Below are 12,954 nucleotides of genomic sequence, written 5' to 3' on the forward strand. Positions count from 1 at the left end.
CTATGCTAACCGGTTGATGGGTGACAGGTTCGGTGGTTGTACGACCACTGGCAGTAGGCAGTCGATTGTGCGTTTCTTCTGATGTTTTAGGGTATTTATAGGCGTCGTTTAGCGACCGAGTATTGATAGGTCCAGTGAGTTGCCTGTCTACTTCAATTGAAAAGAATTAGTGAGGGGAAAGTATCTAATACAACTACAAGGTAGGGAAATAAGGCGATTCAGTCTATATATGTAGAGAGCCTATGATGTCTGTGTGGGACGTGGATGTGTTCGTTTGCACCAGATCTATGCAGGTGAGGGCTTGATCAATGAGCCTTATAAACGTATGTAATTTGTCTGCCATGCGTACTTCAGAAGGCAGACTGTTCCATATCAATGCGTACTTGATAAGGAAGAAGTTTTCACGTGTTTTTGATCTGTGTTTTTCAATTTTGACTGTGGATACTTTGTCTCGAAGGTTGTATCCATGTGAGTCTTGGTAGAGAGCTATATTACATGTGGAATAAGTAAGGTTTTTAAGGAGTTTGAAATAAAGAATTAAGTTAGACCTAAGCCTTCTTTTCCAGAGGGGTTCTAGTCCTAAGATATGGCATCTGGATTTGTAGTCAGTGAGTTGGTCGTTCTTAAGTATTTTGCGAGTGAAGTCTCGCTGTATTCCTTCCACCTTAAGTATATCAGATAGGCATAGGTTGGAAAATAAGAACGAGCAGTATTCGACGATGGGTCTTACGCAGGCTTTATACAGGATGACTTTAGTTTCGTTTTGAAAGAAATTACGAAGGATGAAGCCAAGCAATTTCCGCATTTGAGATGCTTTAGTTGAGATATGTTCAGAGAAGTTAAGACTGATCAACAGAATGATTCAGTGGAGTATTTATCTGTTATAAAGATCAAGATAACTCCTAGAAAACCAGATTACCGTCAAAAAGCTCTGCAGTACAATGTACCTTATCTCCAAGAACTGTTAATTTCAAAATAGTGTTTGAATTCTGTAAAGCCTCAAGTAAAACATTGGATACTTGTTTTTCCACGCGGACTAATTTAAAAAATAATTGTTAGATTGTGCATGGTTATAGTCACAGGAGACATAAGTACTATTTGTTTAGAACTGCTCGATCGTATAGAAATAGTAGGCTACATAACCGACAGAGTTGTTTAACAGGATATCACAAAATTTGAAATGTACTCGATGAATAGACTAATAAAAGCTGAAAAATTAGAAACGGCTAATTAGGGGTCACTATTTGTCCTTCTTTGACCAAATCAGAAGAGTCAGTCTAGAGGAAACAACAGAATCATATGAAATCAGGATGACACCCCACAAAATTGGAGGTCGAATAAAAACGAAATTAACCTAGTCCGTGGAACAATATAATTGAGTGGAATGCTAGAAAAACCAAAAATATAACAAAGTGTATTACTAAAAATGTCAAAATGGAAACTTCACGGGCGTGAGTAAGAACAAAGGGTTATTGTCACACGTACTGTATATATTTTTCGATTTAGAGTTTTTTCTGCTGTTCTATTACAGCGCCGTCGATAGTATGAAAGTTACGTTCCTTGGATTTCAATAATTCAGATGGTACTAGCTAATGATTTCCTCATAATAACTTTTAAAGTGGTAGGAAAGAGGTGCTGTAGGAAAAAATGCAAGAGCGTAGGAGGTTAATGGGGCATGAACATTATTTTTACGCGCAGTCATTTACGGGCATTTGATAAACCCAACTATCACATTAAGAGAAACAATGCTATCAGTCAAGGAACAATATCCTGCCCGAAAATCGACAAAGGTAATGCAATTGGTTACCAGTTATTAATCGTAAACGTTCTTAGAAGAAACAGGTAACGTTCTTCATAATAAAATACATGGAACGGAGACATTCACTTCACAAGATGTCAATCGAAGTAATCATAGGAGGAAATGAAGTTAGAAACCCAAAAGTTGAAGGTGTTTCGCGTAATTATCTTAATTACTATCAAAGCAATATATTTCAGTTGGTTATCTGGACCTTACGAATAAACGTTTGGTACCTGTAGTGAGATTCAGCTACCTTGGTATTTAGGTCTTCAGTTACAAGTGTACCAATCGATTGCGCTTCAATAACGTGATAGAGTAAAGCTTATAATCGAAGAAAACATAGCTGTAATGTTCAGCCTTTGGTAGGTTTGTTTCTAGTCTGAAGGTACCTTGTGTGTTGGACTAGCGTTAGGATCAGTGAGTGAGATAATCTGAAAAGGAAAAGAAAAAGCGAGTCAACAACTCAGTTAACACATGGAATGAACCTATATTTAACATCAAAAATAATTGGCGACAATCAGAAGTGACACAAGAGCGATCTTAAGACAATGCGATATTCGAAACAAGAAGTTTATAGTTTAAATCTGCGGATTATTTTCGTCAACGATCCAGTAACACTGTCCATTGACGGAGGTTGCTGAACAATTGAAGGTCGAACGTTCATAAAACGATCAATGTATTAACCTGACAGATTTTTGGTTTTCCAGATGCGGTCGAATCAAAGCAATTTGAAATTAAACGCGAGTCGGACCACTATATGCCTCATAGCCTCCATCTTTCAAGTAGCAAAAACGACGCCATGATATGAAAAGAATCTTTAATAATATTGCGCTATCTTGACGATTTATCAGTTAGAATAATTCTGACATCTGCCTGAAAGGAGTTCTCAAGGTGATCTGAATCCTATGATTTATTATTCACACCTCAGTATACGCGCACTCAGTATGTCATATCATTATGTGAAGGGGACGAATTTTTTCAATATCTGAAGTATTATTCCTCAGGTATGTTCGTACGTATGGATGTATATGCAGTGCATCGGTATCGGATGCTTACCTTCAGGTTTCAGATGAAGGTAGTGGTCAGCATTCGTCCACAGACCATGTACCTTGTAACCAACCTTCACAACCTAGACCAAGGTGACATCAGTCATCTACGTAAGTTTCATTTCAAATAAATTCACGCTTTAGGTCCGAAGACTGCGACTGCCAATCTGGATTTCGAGTCCGGCAGTAAAACGTTAGCTAAAGGTCAACCCCGCTTAAAACTGTTGCTTAGAGGAATCTATTTCTGCTCATCCTTTAAAACGATAGCTGCTGCCCAGTGAATGATTGTGTTTAAGATTGGTTTTGCTGAGTTATACATAAACACGTATGATTCAACAACTGGGCTCTTGCGAGTTCCGTAAGGAGCTTGTTAAGGATCGTTTCACCAAAATGTGGTCACAGTTATATTCAGGTTTTTAAACGCACATTATAATCTATTGATTTCATAACTAAACATATCACCGGCATTGCGCAGGGCTTCCGGCTAAACACAACAGTAAAATTGTTCCAGGAAAATGGGAATACATCCATGATCTGCTTCGGTCGCCGTGGACAAATAGCTATCTACCAAGTGTTTCCAGAAATGATATGCATCAATTTGAATTATAAGATCATTAGGATTGGGTAAGTTCACTCCAAGATCTTAGCAGCTAGGATTTTAGCTGTCAATTATAAAGCAAGTGGAAGGAGACATGAAGTAATCGCAGGAGAAAAAATTCGCTGCTACTATTATGACATAATGCATGTGATTGATACTTAGCGTGCACGATGTGCTTGTGAACTTTTCAACGACTAGTTGCTGCCGTGTTGTCATATTACAAACGCACATGCAGAATATCTAATTTGTGAAAGCACGTGTACATTTGTTGATCACTATGACTACCATGAATTTGTTTCAACATAGCGATCATTGGACAAGGCAATACACGATGAACTTTATTTCCATGCGATAGATAGCGTGCCAAGTTCTGTAAAGTGCGAAGATCTGCTGAAGACGTGCACTAGTAAATATCACTCAATCCACGCCTTCAGTCAACCTCGGTCTAGCAATGTTATTCGTCCATGCTTTGAAAATTTCTTAGACGTGTATATACTACCTATGCGTACAATTGATAATGATTAGCAAGCAACATCCTCAGAATCAACTTTCCTGATTGACTAAAGTTACGTTCCTAGATAACAAGAAGTTTTATGTAATAGTTTTTCTTCAGTTCTAACGGCCAGAAACGATTTTTTAGAGTTACATAGGGCGGTTAATCTTCCAGACCTTTCAGCAGGTATGGAAATCACTAGATGGTATTCGGTACTATTTAACAACTTAAAAATATAACGGCAGTTACTTTCGATCATCATTAAGCTGATTTTGTGAAGCTTTTGTTTCGGTATGCATGGGTAAGCCACTTTATGCTTGGCATTCGTGAGCATTACCATTCATTATCTGCGCTTCTACGTCAGAGACCACAGTTGTTCATCCATGTAATTAAGTTATTCGTACCCAGAGCTATTATAAAAGTTTGAATACAGGTACTAATTGATTGACCATGAGATTCGAAGCTTGCTGATAAAAATGGGTGAGCATTGTGTTATATCTCGAAGAGAATTATGAATGGTAATTTTTGAGAACTATTTATGGACCAATATGATACATATATTTTTACTGCATAATTGTTAAATAACTAAACTATTCCTTTTCATGTCCCTCCTATTATAAGTTTTTTTTGACTTATGGACTATTATTATACGGTTTACCATTCTTGAGTTATCTCCAGTCCATTAATTACTGTCTCACACATTCGCAGCCACATTTGACCAAATTTTGTACAAATGTTGTTTCATATTTTGTGGTACGATGTGGTCTGTCTGGTTGGTATATGAATCTAGTATGTTTGAAATAAATTATTCATATTGGAGAGGCTATTATTGGTGTTCTGGATTTAGTAGACTGGGCTAGGCAAGAAACAGGACCGATAAAGATCCTGGACTGCTCGTATGGGTTTCGTGTATCATTGGTCCGATCGATAATTCACTACCCTCTAGTTGGCGATATTATCACGTTATACATTGAGAGGGCATCCAGGCACAAGTTATAAGACATTGGAAAATCACCATCCATCTTGGCACAGTGTATACGTTTCGACCATACAAGTCGATTAAGGGTTAACATAATACCACAATCTGTATCTACCAGAGGAACAATGAAAACAAAGTGACGCAAACTACAATGGCACGACCAAAGCGAAAATTTTCTTACATCACATATCAAGAACGTATTTCTGAATTCGTAGTATAAACATTGAGAGAAGTGTAATTGAGATGCTAGAGAACGACCGGGATTGAGTGAAGGCCATCGAACCTTGTTCCAGGAAGAATTCTTTCTTATGCATCCTCTTGACTCAGAATTGGCTTCGGGAATAACATCATTTAATAGGTTATTCACAGTGGAATTTCACTAGGCGACGTCTCGAATATAATAACTACTTTCAACATTTAACAATTGCCTTTAGACTCCTAGGAGTACTTGCAATATATAAAACTACTTTGTGAACCATGTTATTCAAAATATCACTGTCAAAGTGAGCTCACCTGAGGTGGAAAAAATTGACTTTTGGATTCACAAAATGGGGTGAAGATTACATCTACGAAGCCACAAATTTATTGGCTCTATTAGTGCTGAGGTTATGACTCTGGAAAGATGGATAAGGTCCTTATGACCTTCCCGAGAACACGTAATTTGGTAAAAAAATGAACGGCGTGGCTTCAGAAACAGATTGTTGAGCATAGAATACTTGGTGATATCAGGGGGATAGATAGACGGAAATATCTAGTCTGGTTATTAAGCCTAAACATTAACTGTACATCAAAATTGTAATTACTTACACTGGTTTATAGTCACCACTTTTTCCTAGTTAGTAGGTGGACATTTTGAAGGTCACTTTAACGTCGCTCAAAGGTCTTTGATGAATTGTAGCCTCACCTTATTTACGTTTTCCTCCAATAGCTAATGCTAAATCAAAACTATGGACAGCTATTTATAATACTATCTCGAAATCGCCATAAAACTTTGTTACCATTTGGTTCCATGTGATTATTATTAACATGAGCTGTGTTGTTCATGCTTCAAGTGGATAATCACCGACTATTTGCTTTTCTCGCGTCTCAGTAACTTCAAGACGGCGAAGATCGTACTAATGTGAGCTTCGTGAAAAAAAGCATTGCCCCCACACGCACTCGAACTATCGAGTCCTGGGCCAGGTTGTCACCCACATGAACAATGGACCACACCAACCTGTAGCAGACCTGACTGCAATATCCCCTTAAGTTGATCGATTGTTAGCTATACTCATGAATAATAGAGCATGAACTTGTGTCGGGTGCAACCAATTCGAATCCTAGTTGACTTTGGGAAATATAGCCCGGACTGTAGGATGCATATTAGGGTCCATCCAATTAATTAACATGCTTGAGAAGAAACTCACAGAAACGTAATAAGAAAACATTGTATACTCTTAGTCTTCTGTCCTTGAAACATAAGTTTGAAAATCTGAGATTTAATCTGATATTGAAACGTTGTTCTCAAGGTCGTATATAACCGCCCCAAAAGAAATTGTGAGGAGTAGCGTAACGTTAATTTCGATAATGAGGTTTTTTGCTTTTGAATATTAACTTTCTCATCAGTTTTTCACCTAGGTTGTGTTGCTTGCGAAACCTTACCGGTTTTAGCGAATTTTTTGGGCCAGTGTCCAAAGTTTCAGTAGGACTTTTACGACCATCGTCAATCGTACGTACATCTAAAGCGGCTAAAGGTAGTACGAGCGAGAAAGTCCGTAGGCAAGCTGAAAAGGAAATGCAGTCATTTTGGGACAGAAATGCTACGGAAAAGCGGCCGTGGTCTCCCCATCTTCAGGTTTACTCGTCACCTTTAGTAATGAGATTCTCTTTTCTCCACCGAGCCACTGGTATTGCTATGGCTATCGGTAAGTCTGTTTTATAAACTAGCATGTTAACAGTAGGAAAACAAAAATAGAAATTAGCGCATGATCTTTTTGCAACAATGATTACTATTGACTGCCGTTAGTGATGACTTTCGGATATACCGAATTCGCGATTTTTAATTCAAAAGATTTTGTGTGATGTACAGAAGAAAATGCAAAATATCGTTTAAACTAAACCATTCTCGTTAATTGAAGATACTGATTTTCTGTTAAAATTTGTGGCCACAGAACCTTGATGCTTATCCAATAAGAGTTTGTTCTGTTCATTGGACGATCTGATGTTGAAGGTATAATTTCCTTTTGGTTTTCAGTTTTTGGTGGTAGTAGGGGTTAATTAGTTGGATTTCATTTTAAATTTCTAGTCAGATGGGATAGATAAGCTCATTCCACATCTTTCCTATTGTTAAAAGTAGAGATGACGGTTACGCGTACACTACTTATTAGCGCTCGTAAGCATCTTGGAGATAAGATAAACTAAATTTTGAGGTTAATAAGTAGCTGGTTAAACATTTTCCCTGTTTTGTTTGCACTCGGTCATCTTATTGTTGTTTTGCTTTTGTTTAGATCTTTTTGTTTCTATCACATAATTTTTTTTCAGTGTGGTCATCTGTAGGGATCGGTGCTTTCTTTTTCACTGGGCATTATGACTCTATACTTGACTATGTGAGGAACATGCATTTGGGTACTTCTGTTATAGCTGCATGCAAGTTTATTCTATGTTACCCATTGGTTTACCACTATTTGAACGGGATGAGACATCTGGTAAGCGTTCATTATTGTGAATTATTCTTTTTTGTATGCTACAACTGGATCAACCCATAAAAGATTAAGGTTTCATGTCTATTACTTTGATTTCAACAAGGATATTTTTAAACTACTGTAAGTCTTATTCGTCAGAATATTAATGTTATAGCTGTTCTCTTGATGAAACAGACGCCGTGAAGTATTCTTATGAAATCTAATATATTTGCGCAACCTAAGGGTGCTCCCAATCAGAATTACGTTCCTATATTCGAGAAGAATACAAATAGTATAGAACGTCGCGTGACTGTTCATCACCTTAATTTTTCTCATATCTCAGCAATATAGAAATAGAATGTCAGTAATGATAAAGTATTTTGCAAATTATAAATGGATACTTGGAGAGCGGAAAGCAAACCAATATTATTAGGATACGAATGACATAGTTACTGCTTTGTATTGGGGATTTTTTAAAATATCTCCTTTACCGGCTTTGTTCATTGTATTACACCTCAGTCTCCTTGTATAATGGTCTCAGGATGAGCATTCCTTCCATGGTCTATTAAGTGCTCAGGTAGTTCTATCTTAGGCATACCAGAGGTAATTTCATCAAAATGAGTCAGAAGCCTTCCTATTGCGGTTTTCTTGAGTTAATGAAAATTCAGATGAACGTTTGCTCTCATGAGAGCGTGGTTAGTGTCCAAACATCTGTACTGTTATGTAGAAAACCATCCTTACCTGGCAACGCTCCTGGTGGACTCTTTCCAATAATGGGTAGCAAAATTGTCAATCTCAATAAGTGTCGATCATCGTCGGGTTAGACAACGCTTATTTTTGTGTTTAAGGTTAGCGCCAACTCGGAATAAGGGGATATCTAAGCTTAGTTTCAACATACAATTTTCGTCACCTGTCTAGTGCACTTGGACCCCCAGCGCGATGAATAATATACCTAGACATTTAGCTTTCTGAAGAGGGTTAGAAATCTTTTCGACTGGAGTCATCTGCCTCATCGGCGTTGAATTTGGTAGAAGCGTAGACAGACTACGAAGAGGCAGTGGCATGTGTTCCTTTCTTTCTGGATTTTTATTTTACTGCTTTGTAGTGCCTTGCTTCGCCAATCGTTCACCTCGATCACCGTTGCAATACAAATCTTAACGGTGCATAAAATTAGAAGGCTGCGTGTTCGTATCACGTCGGGCTCACCAATTCTGAAGTGCCGTGCTTCGAGCATGTCTATGTCGTGCTGCATAGGCTTCGATGAGTGTGCTTGTCGAAAGTATGAGATGCCGAGGTTTCTTCATCGACGTAGGCTGCTGCATTAGGTTTGTCGTCGTCGAAGTCACCATTTTAGTGGGCGAATGGTGAGTGTTCAAAATGAGGCTCATCATTTTTATGGGGATTTAGGATCTGACTCCAATTTGTTCGTATGAATAGTTGATCGTTAAAATGTACATCCTTGGGTATCCTCGTATGCAATATATGACTTAATCCGCGTTGGTGAATAACGGAGCTAAATAAGTCAAATACGATGATGGATTTGAAATACATATATTTTGTACATTCAACCATTCATACGAACAAATTGGAGTCAGATCCTAAATCCCCATAAAAATGATGAGCCTCATTTTGAACACTCACCATTCGCCCACTAAAATGGTGACTTCGACGACGACAAACCTAATGCAGCAGCCTACGTCGATGAAGTCAGAGCCTATGGCGAACTGTCGTCAGAATTTATTACCTCAAGTGGTGTTCGTCAGGGCTGTCCACTCTCCCCATTCTTGTTTAACTTTGTCATCGACATGCTTTCAGAGATAACACTTTCATAATCTAAATCTCCAGGAGTTGAACTTTTACCGGGAGGCTCACTTGACTTAGAATACGCCAATAACATAGTTTTATTTGGTGAAGACGCTGACAAAATGGAGAGTCTTCTGACCACTATAAGCAACAATGCAGGCATGTTCGGGATGCGATTCCCCCCTTCGAAATGCAAAATGTTACTTCAGGATTGGGTTGCATCGACACCTGAACTAATGATAGAGAGTGAAGTAGTTGAGCGTGTTGACTGCTTCACTTATCTTGATAGTCTCATCAGTCCTTGTGGTCTGGTGTGTGACGAAATCTCAGCACGGATACAGAAGGCTCGTCTAGCTTTTGCCAACTTGCGTCATTTATGGCGTAGGTGAGATATCCGTCTAGCAACCAAAGGACGGGTTTACTGTGCAGCAGTTCGTTCAGTCCTACTTTATGGCAGTGAAACATGGCCAATAAGAGTAGAGGATATTCGTAGGCTACTAGTATTCGATCATAGGTGTCTTCGAAGCATTGCTCGTATATTCTGGGACCACCGGGTAAGTAATGCAGTTGTTAGGAAACGGGTACTAGGTAAGGATGGCAAATCGATTGATGAAGTAGTGAAACTTCATCAGTTGAGATGGCTGGGACACGTTACGTATGCCCAACCACCGACTGCCCTGACGACCGATGTTTTATGGTGTAAGAGTAGTTTGGATGAAAGCTAGGGGCGGCCAGACCAAAACGTGGCACAAATCCATGAAGTCACTGACAAGTGGACTCAGACATGTTGGTAAGTGTACACTACCTGGTTGGGATCCGCGAGACGATAGCAATCGATGGTTAGAGACATTGAATGACATGACTCGAAATCGTTTGCAATGGCGCAGGTGCATCCACTCTTTGTGTTCTGCCAAATTCCAATCTTCTGAATTCTTCATGTCTCTATCTTTTTTTCTTTTCTAATTTATTTCACTGGATTATACACCTTCAATAACATCTTCAAACCCTAATCTTTCGGATTACTGTTTATACTCTTACTACTTCTACTACTATGGGATTTGAATCGTTAACTGCATCTCTGTGTTAATATGGTATGGCAACTCGAACTGATGTACGTATGTACGAAGTTCTACGTTGTGACTGACTGACGTCGATGAAGAAACTTCGGCATCTCATACTTTCGACAAACACACTCAGCAAAGCCTATGCAGCACGACATAGACATGCTCGAAGCACGGCACTACAGTTTAATCGCACAGCAGACAAACGATTTTGTCATTAATCCAGTTCAAGAGTGCGTGTTCTCTCGAATAGAAGGACATATATAGTCGAGGGGGGTGGTTTGCACCTATTTTGTACAATATCTTGATGATGTCACGTGAAAAATCACAGTTCGATTCTGTATGCCGGCCTAAAGTATTGGTCAGTAAAGCTTGTTGTTTGATTCGTGTCCAAACAATCAAAACTTCGATACAGTTTGAAACTGGGTTTCATGAAATATGGAATAACATTTCGTAAGACTGCATCAATAGCATTGGTTACACGTGAAAGTGGAAATGAAATCAGAGAAAGGCTGGTAATAGGAATAGAAAAATACTTTGAGGCAGGGATAGGATTTTTCTTGCGGACATTATTATCTTAAGTGCTGTTCGAGTTGTGAAAAAGACTGACACTTCTGGGTTACTTACACTATGGAGAAATTTCTTTTTGGAAGGTTTGAAGAATTGGGCGTCAACCCAAGGCTCAAGAGACTGCTGCTTAAAACTGGTTATACGCGGTGTTTTTGTTGTACAAACTACTCTGTATACATTACTTTCAGGTTCTAAAATTTGTGGAGTAAATTAATTAACGCATTCAATAAGTATTTGGGTATTAGTCACTCTAATTTTAAGTGCGGAGTTCTTACCTAGAACTCATTCAAATGTCTTAACCGATAAGACACTTGAAATATGTGAGGCGAGGCAAGTTGGACTGCATTTAAAACGAGACTCTTCTAACTCCCATTGTAGGAAGGTAGCATAATTGGAGGTGCTATTTATCTATGGGGAAAACCTTACTTTATTGGCATATCTCACTACAGTCAACAACATGACTGTAACCCTTGAACTTTATCATCTCAGTTTTACTAATCTTCAACTGACGTACTTAACACGGTAGGATCTCAATGAATATGATATTCAGTCAATACAGGCTGATTGTGCCGTCATGATAACCAAGCCCGATTATCGTGTTAGGGCAATAGATAAGGTTGGGTTTCACAATTATAAATACATCCCACAATAGGGAAATTTATAATGTTTTTAGAAGAGAAAAAATCCCATCAAGGCTTTTAGCCTAAACAGTACAGCTTCACTATGTGGCGTAACTACTACTACCAATACCTCTGGCGGATTATTCGAATGCTCAACAATGTTTCATTGATTGCCACTGAACTTAAAAATGGCCTCTGTATGAAATAAATAATTTGTTTGGTGGAAAAAAAACTAGAAAATTCCACTTTCTTCATGGTTCATTTTCAGAGACGTTTATTGAGTTTTACTACTAGCTTTTTAATTTATGGAAAATGTGTGACTGTGTAATTTATTTATTTTACTAGGCTTGGGACTACGCTATTGGCTTTCCTATCAAAACATGTAATACAACTGGATTTATTGCTTTAGGATCATCTTTAGTTATTTCTGCTATCTTAGCTTGCATCCGATTATAACATTGTCCTATCGGATATTCTCTGGGTTCATCTTGTTATTTTCTCCGTTTCCTATTGATTATATGTTGTCAAAACATAATTTTTCGTTCGTAAATATGACTTTTAGTACTTATATTTGTATTTTTTCTACAAATACATTAACGATTGCGTTGTCTCATGACGAAAGATATCTTCATTCACTATAACACTTACACTACTTGGTTTATGTGTGTGTGATCAGTGTAATGAATAGTTGATGACGTTGTGTGACATTGTTCAGAATTGGTCGCAATGGCGCAAATACATTTACATTATCTTATCCTTTTTATCCATCGGATTCTTTCCTTTTCAAATGATGTTCTCTATCTTTTCAAATAAACTGAGTATCATGTGAAATGTTAATCGTAAAATAATCATGTATTTGTGACATCCCAATCAATAGAAGTTAGAATTTCTGCTTTATCGTATTCTCGGAAAAGACTTGTTTCCTACTCGCATAAACCGGATTTCCTCGTTTGTTAATTTTAAAGTCGGAACCGCGTTTCATTAGTTAAAAAGGTCTGATTTCAGTCATCTGGTAATAGATTATGACTTCATCCCATCTAGTGAAAATCAGACACTTAATTAGCAATTTAGAAGAAATCCGTTAACCAAGCACTGTTCAGTCTAAGCGCATACTTGTAATATGAGCGCTAGTAATATACTACTCAGTTGTTCAGATGTGAATCAAACGTTTAAATCCCGCTCGTTGTAATCAGTAAGTCGATATAAAATAGTTGTAACTCGTAGTCTAAGTGACAAATCATCACCATTATATTAAAGATGATAGTACTGTAGTTTGTAGTAAAATATGATTTCGTGCCGTGTTGTTTATTTGGCATGTTAAGTAAA

General features: G+C 38.0%; 1 protein-coding gene across 1 annotated transcript; it reads left to right on the forward strand.

Annotated features, from left to right (window-relative positions):
* The first annotated feature begins 6,405 nt into the window (after positions 1-6,405).
* On the forward strand, positions 6,406-12,523 carry Smp_008310 (putative succinate dehydrogenase). The gene is made up of 4 exons (XM_018794426.1): positions 6,406-6,485; positions 6,520-6,818; positions 7,435-7,598; positions 11,974-12,523. The coding sequence occupies exons 1-4, from the start codon at positions 6,481-6,483 to the stop codon at positions 12,082-12,084; spliced, it is 579 nt and encodes a 192-aa protein (XP_018648840.1). The 5' UTR covers positions 6,406-6,480; the 3' UTR covers positions 12,085-12,523.
* Positions 12,524-12,954: the final 431 nt, after the last annotated feature.

Source organism: Schistosoma mansoni, chromosome 1, assembly GCF_000237925.1.
Source record: "Schistosoma mansoni strain Puerto Rico chromosome 1, complete genome".
Classification (NCBI taxonomy): Eukaryota; Metazoa; Platyhelminthes; class Trematoda; order Strigeidida; family Schistosomatidae; genus Schistosoma; species Schistosoma mansoni.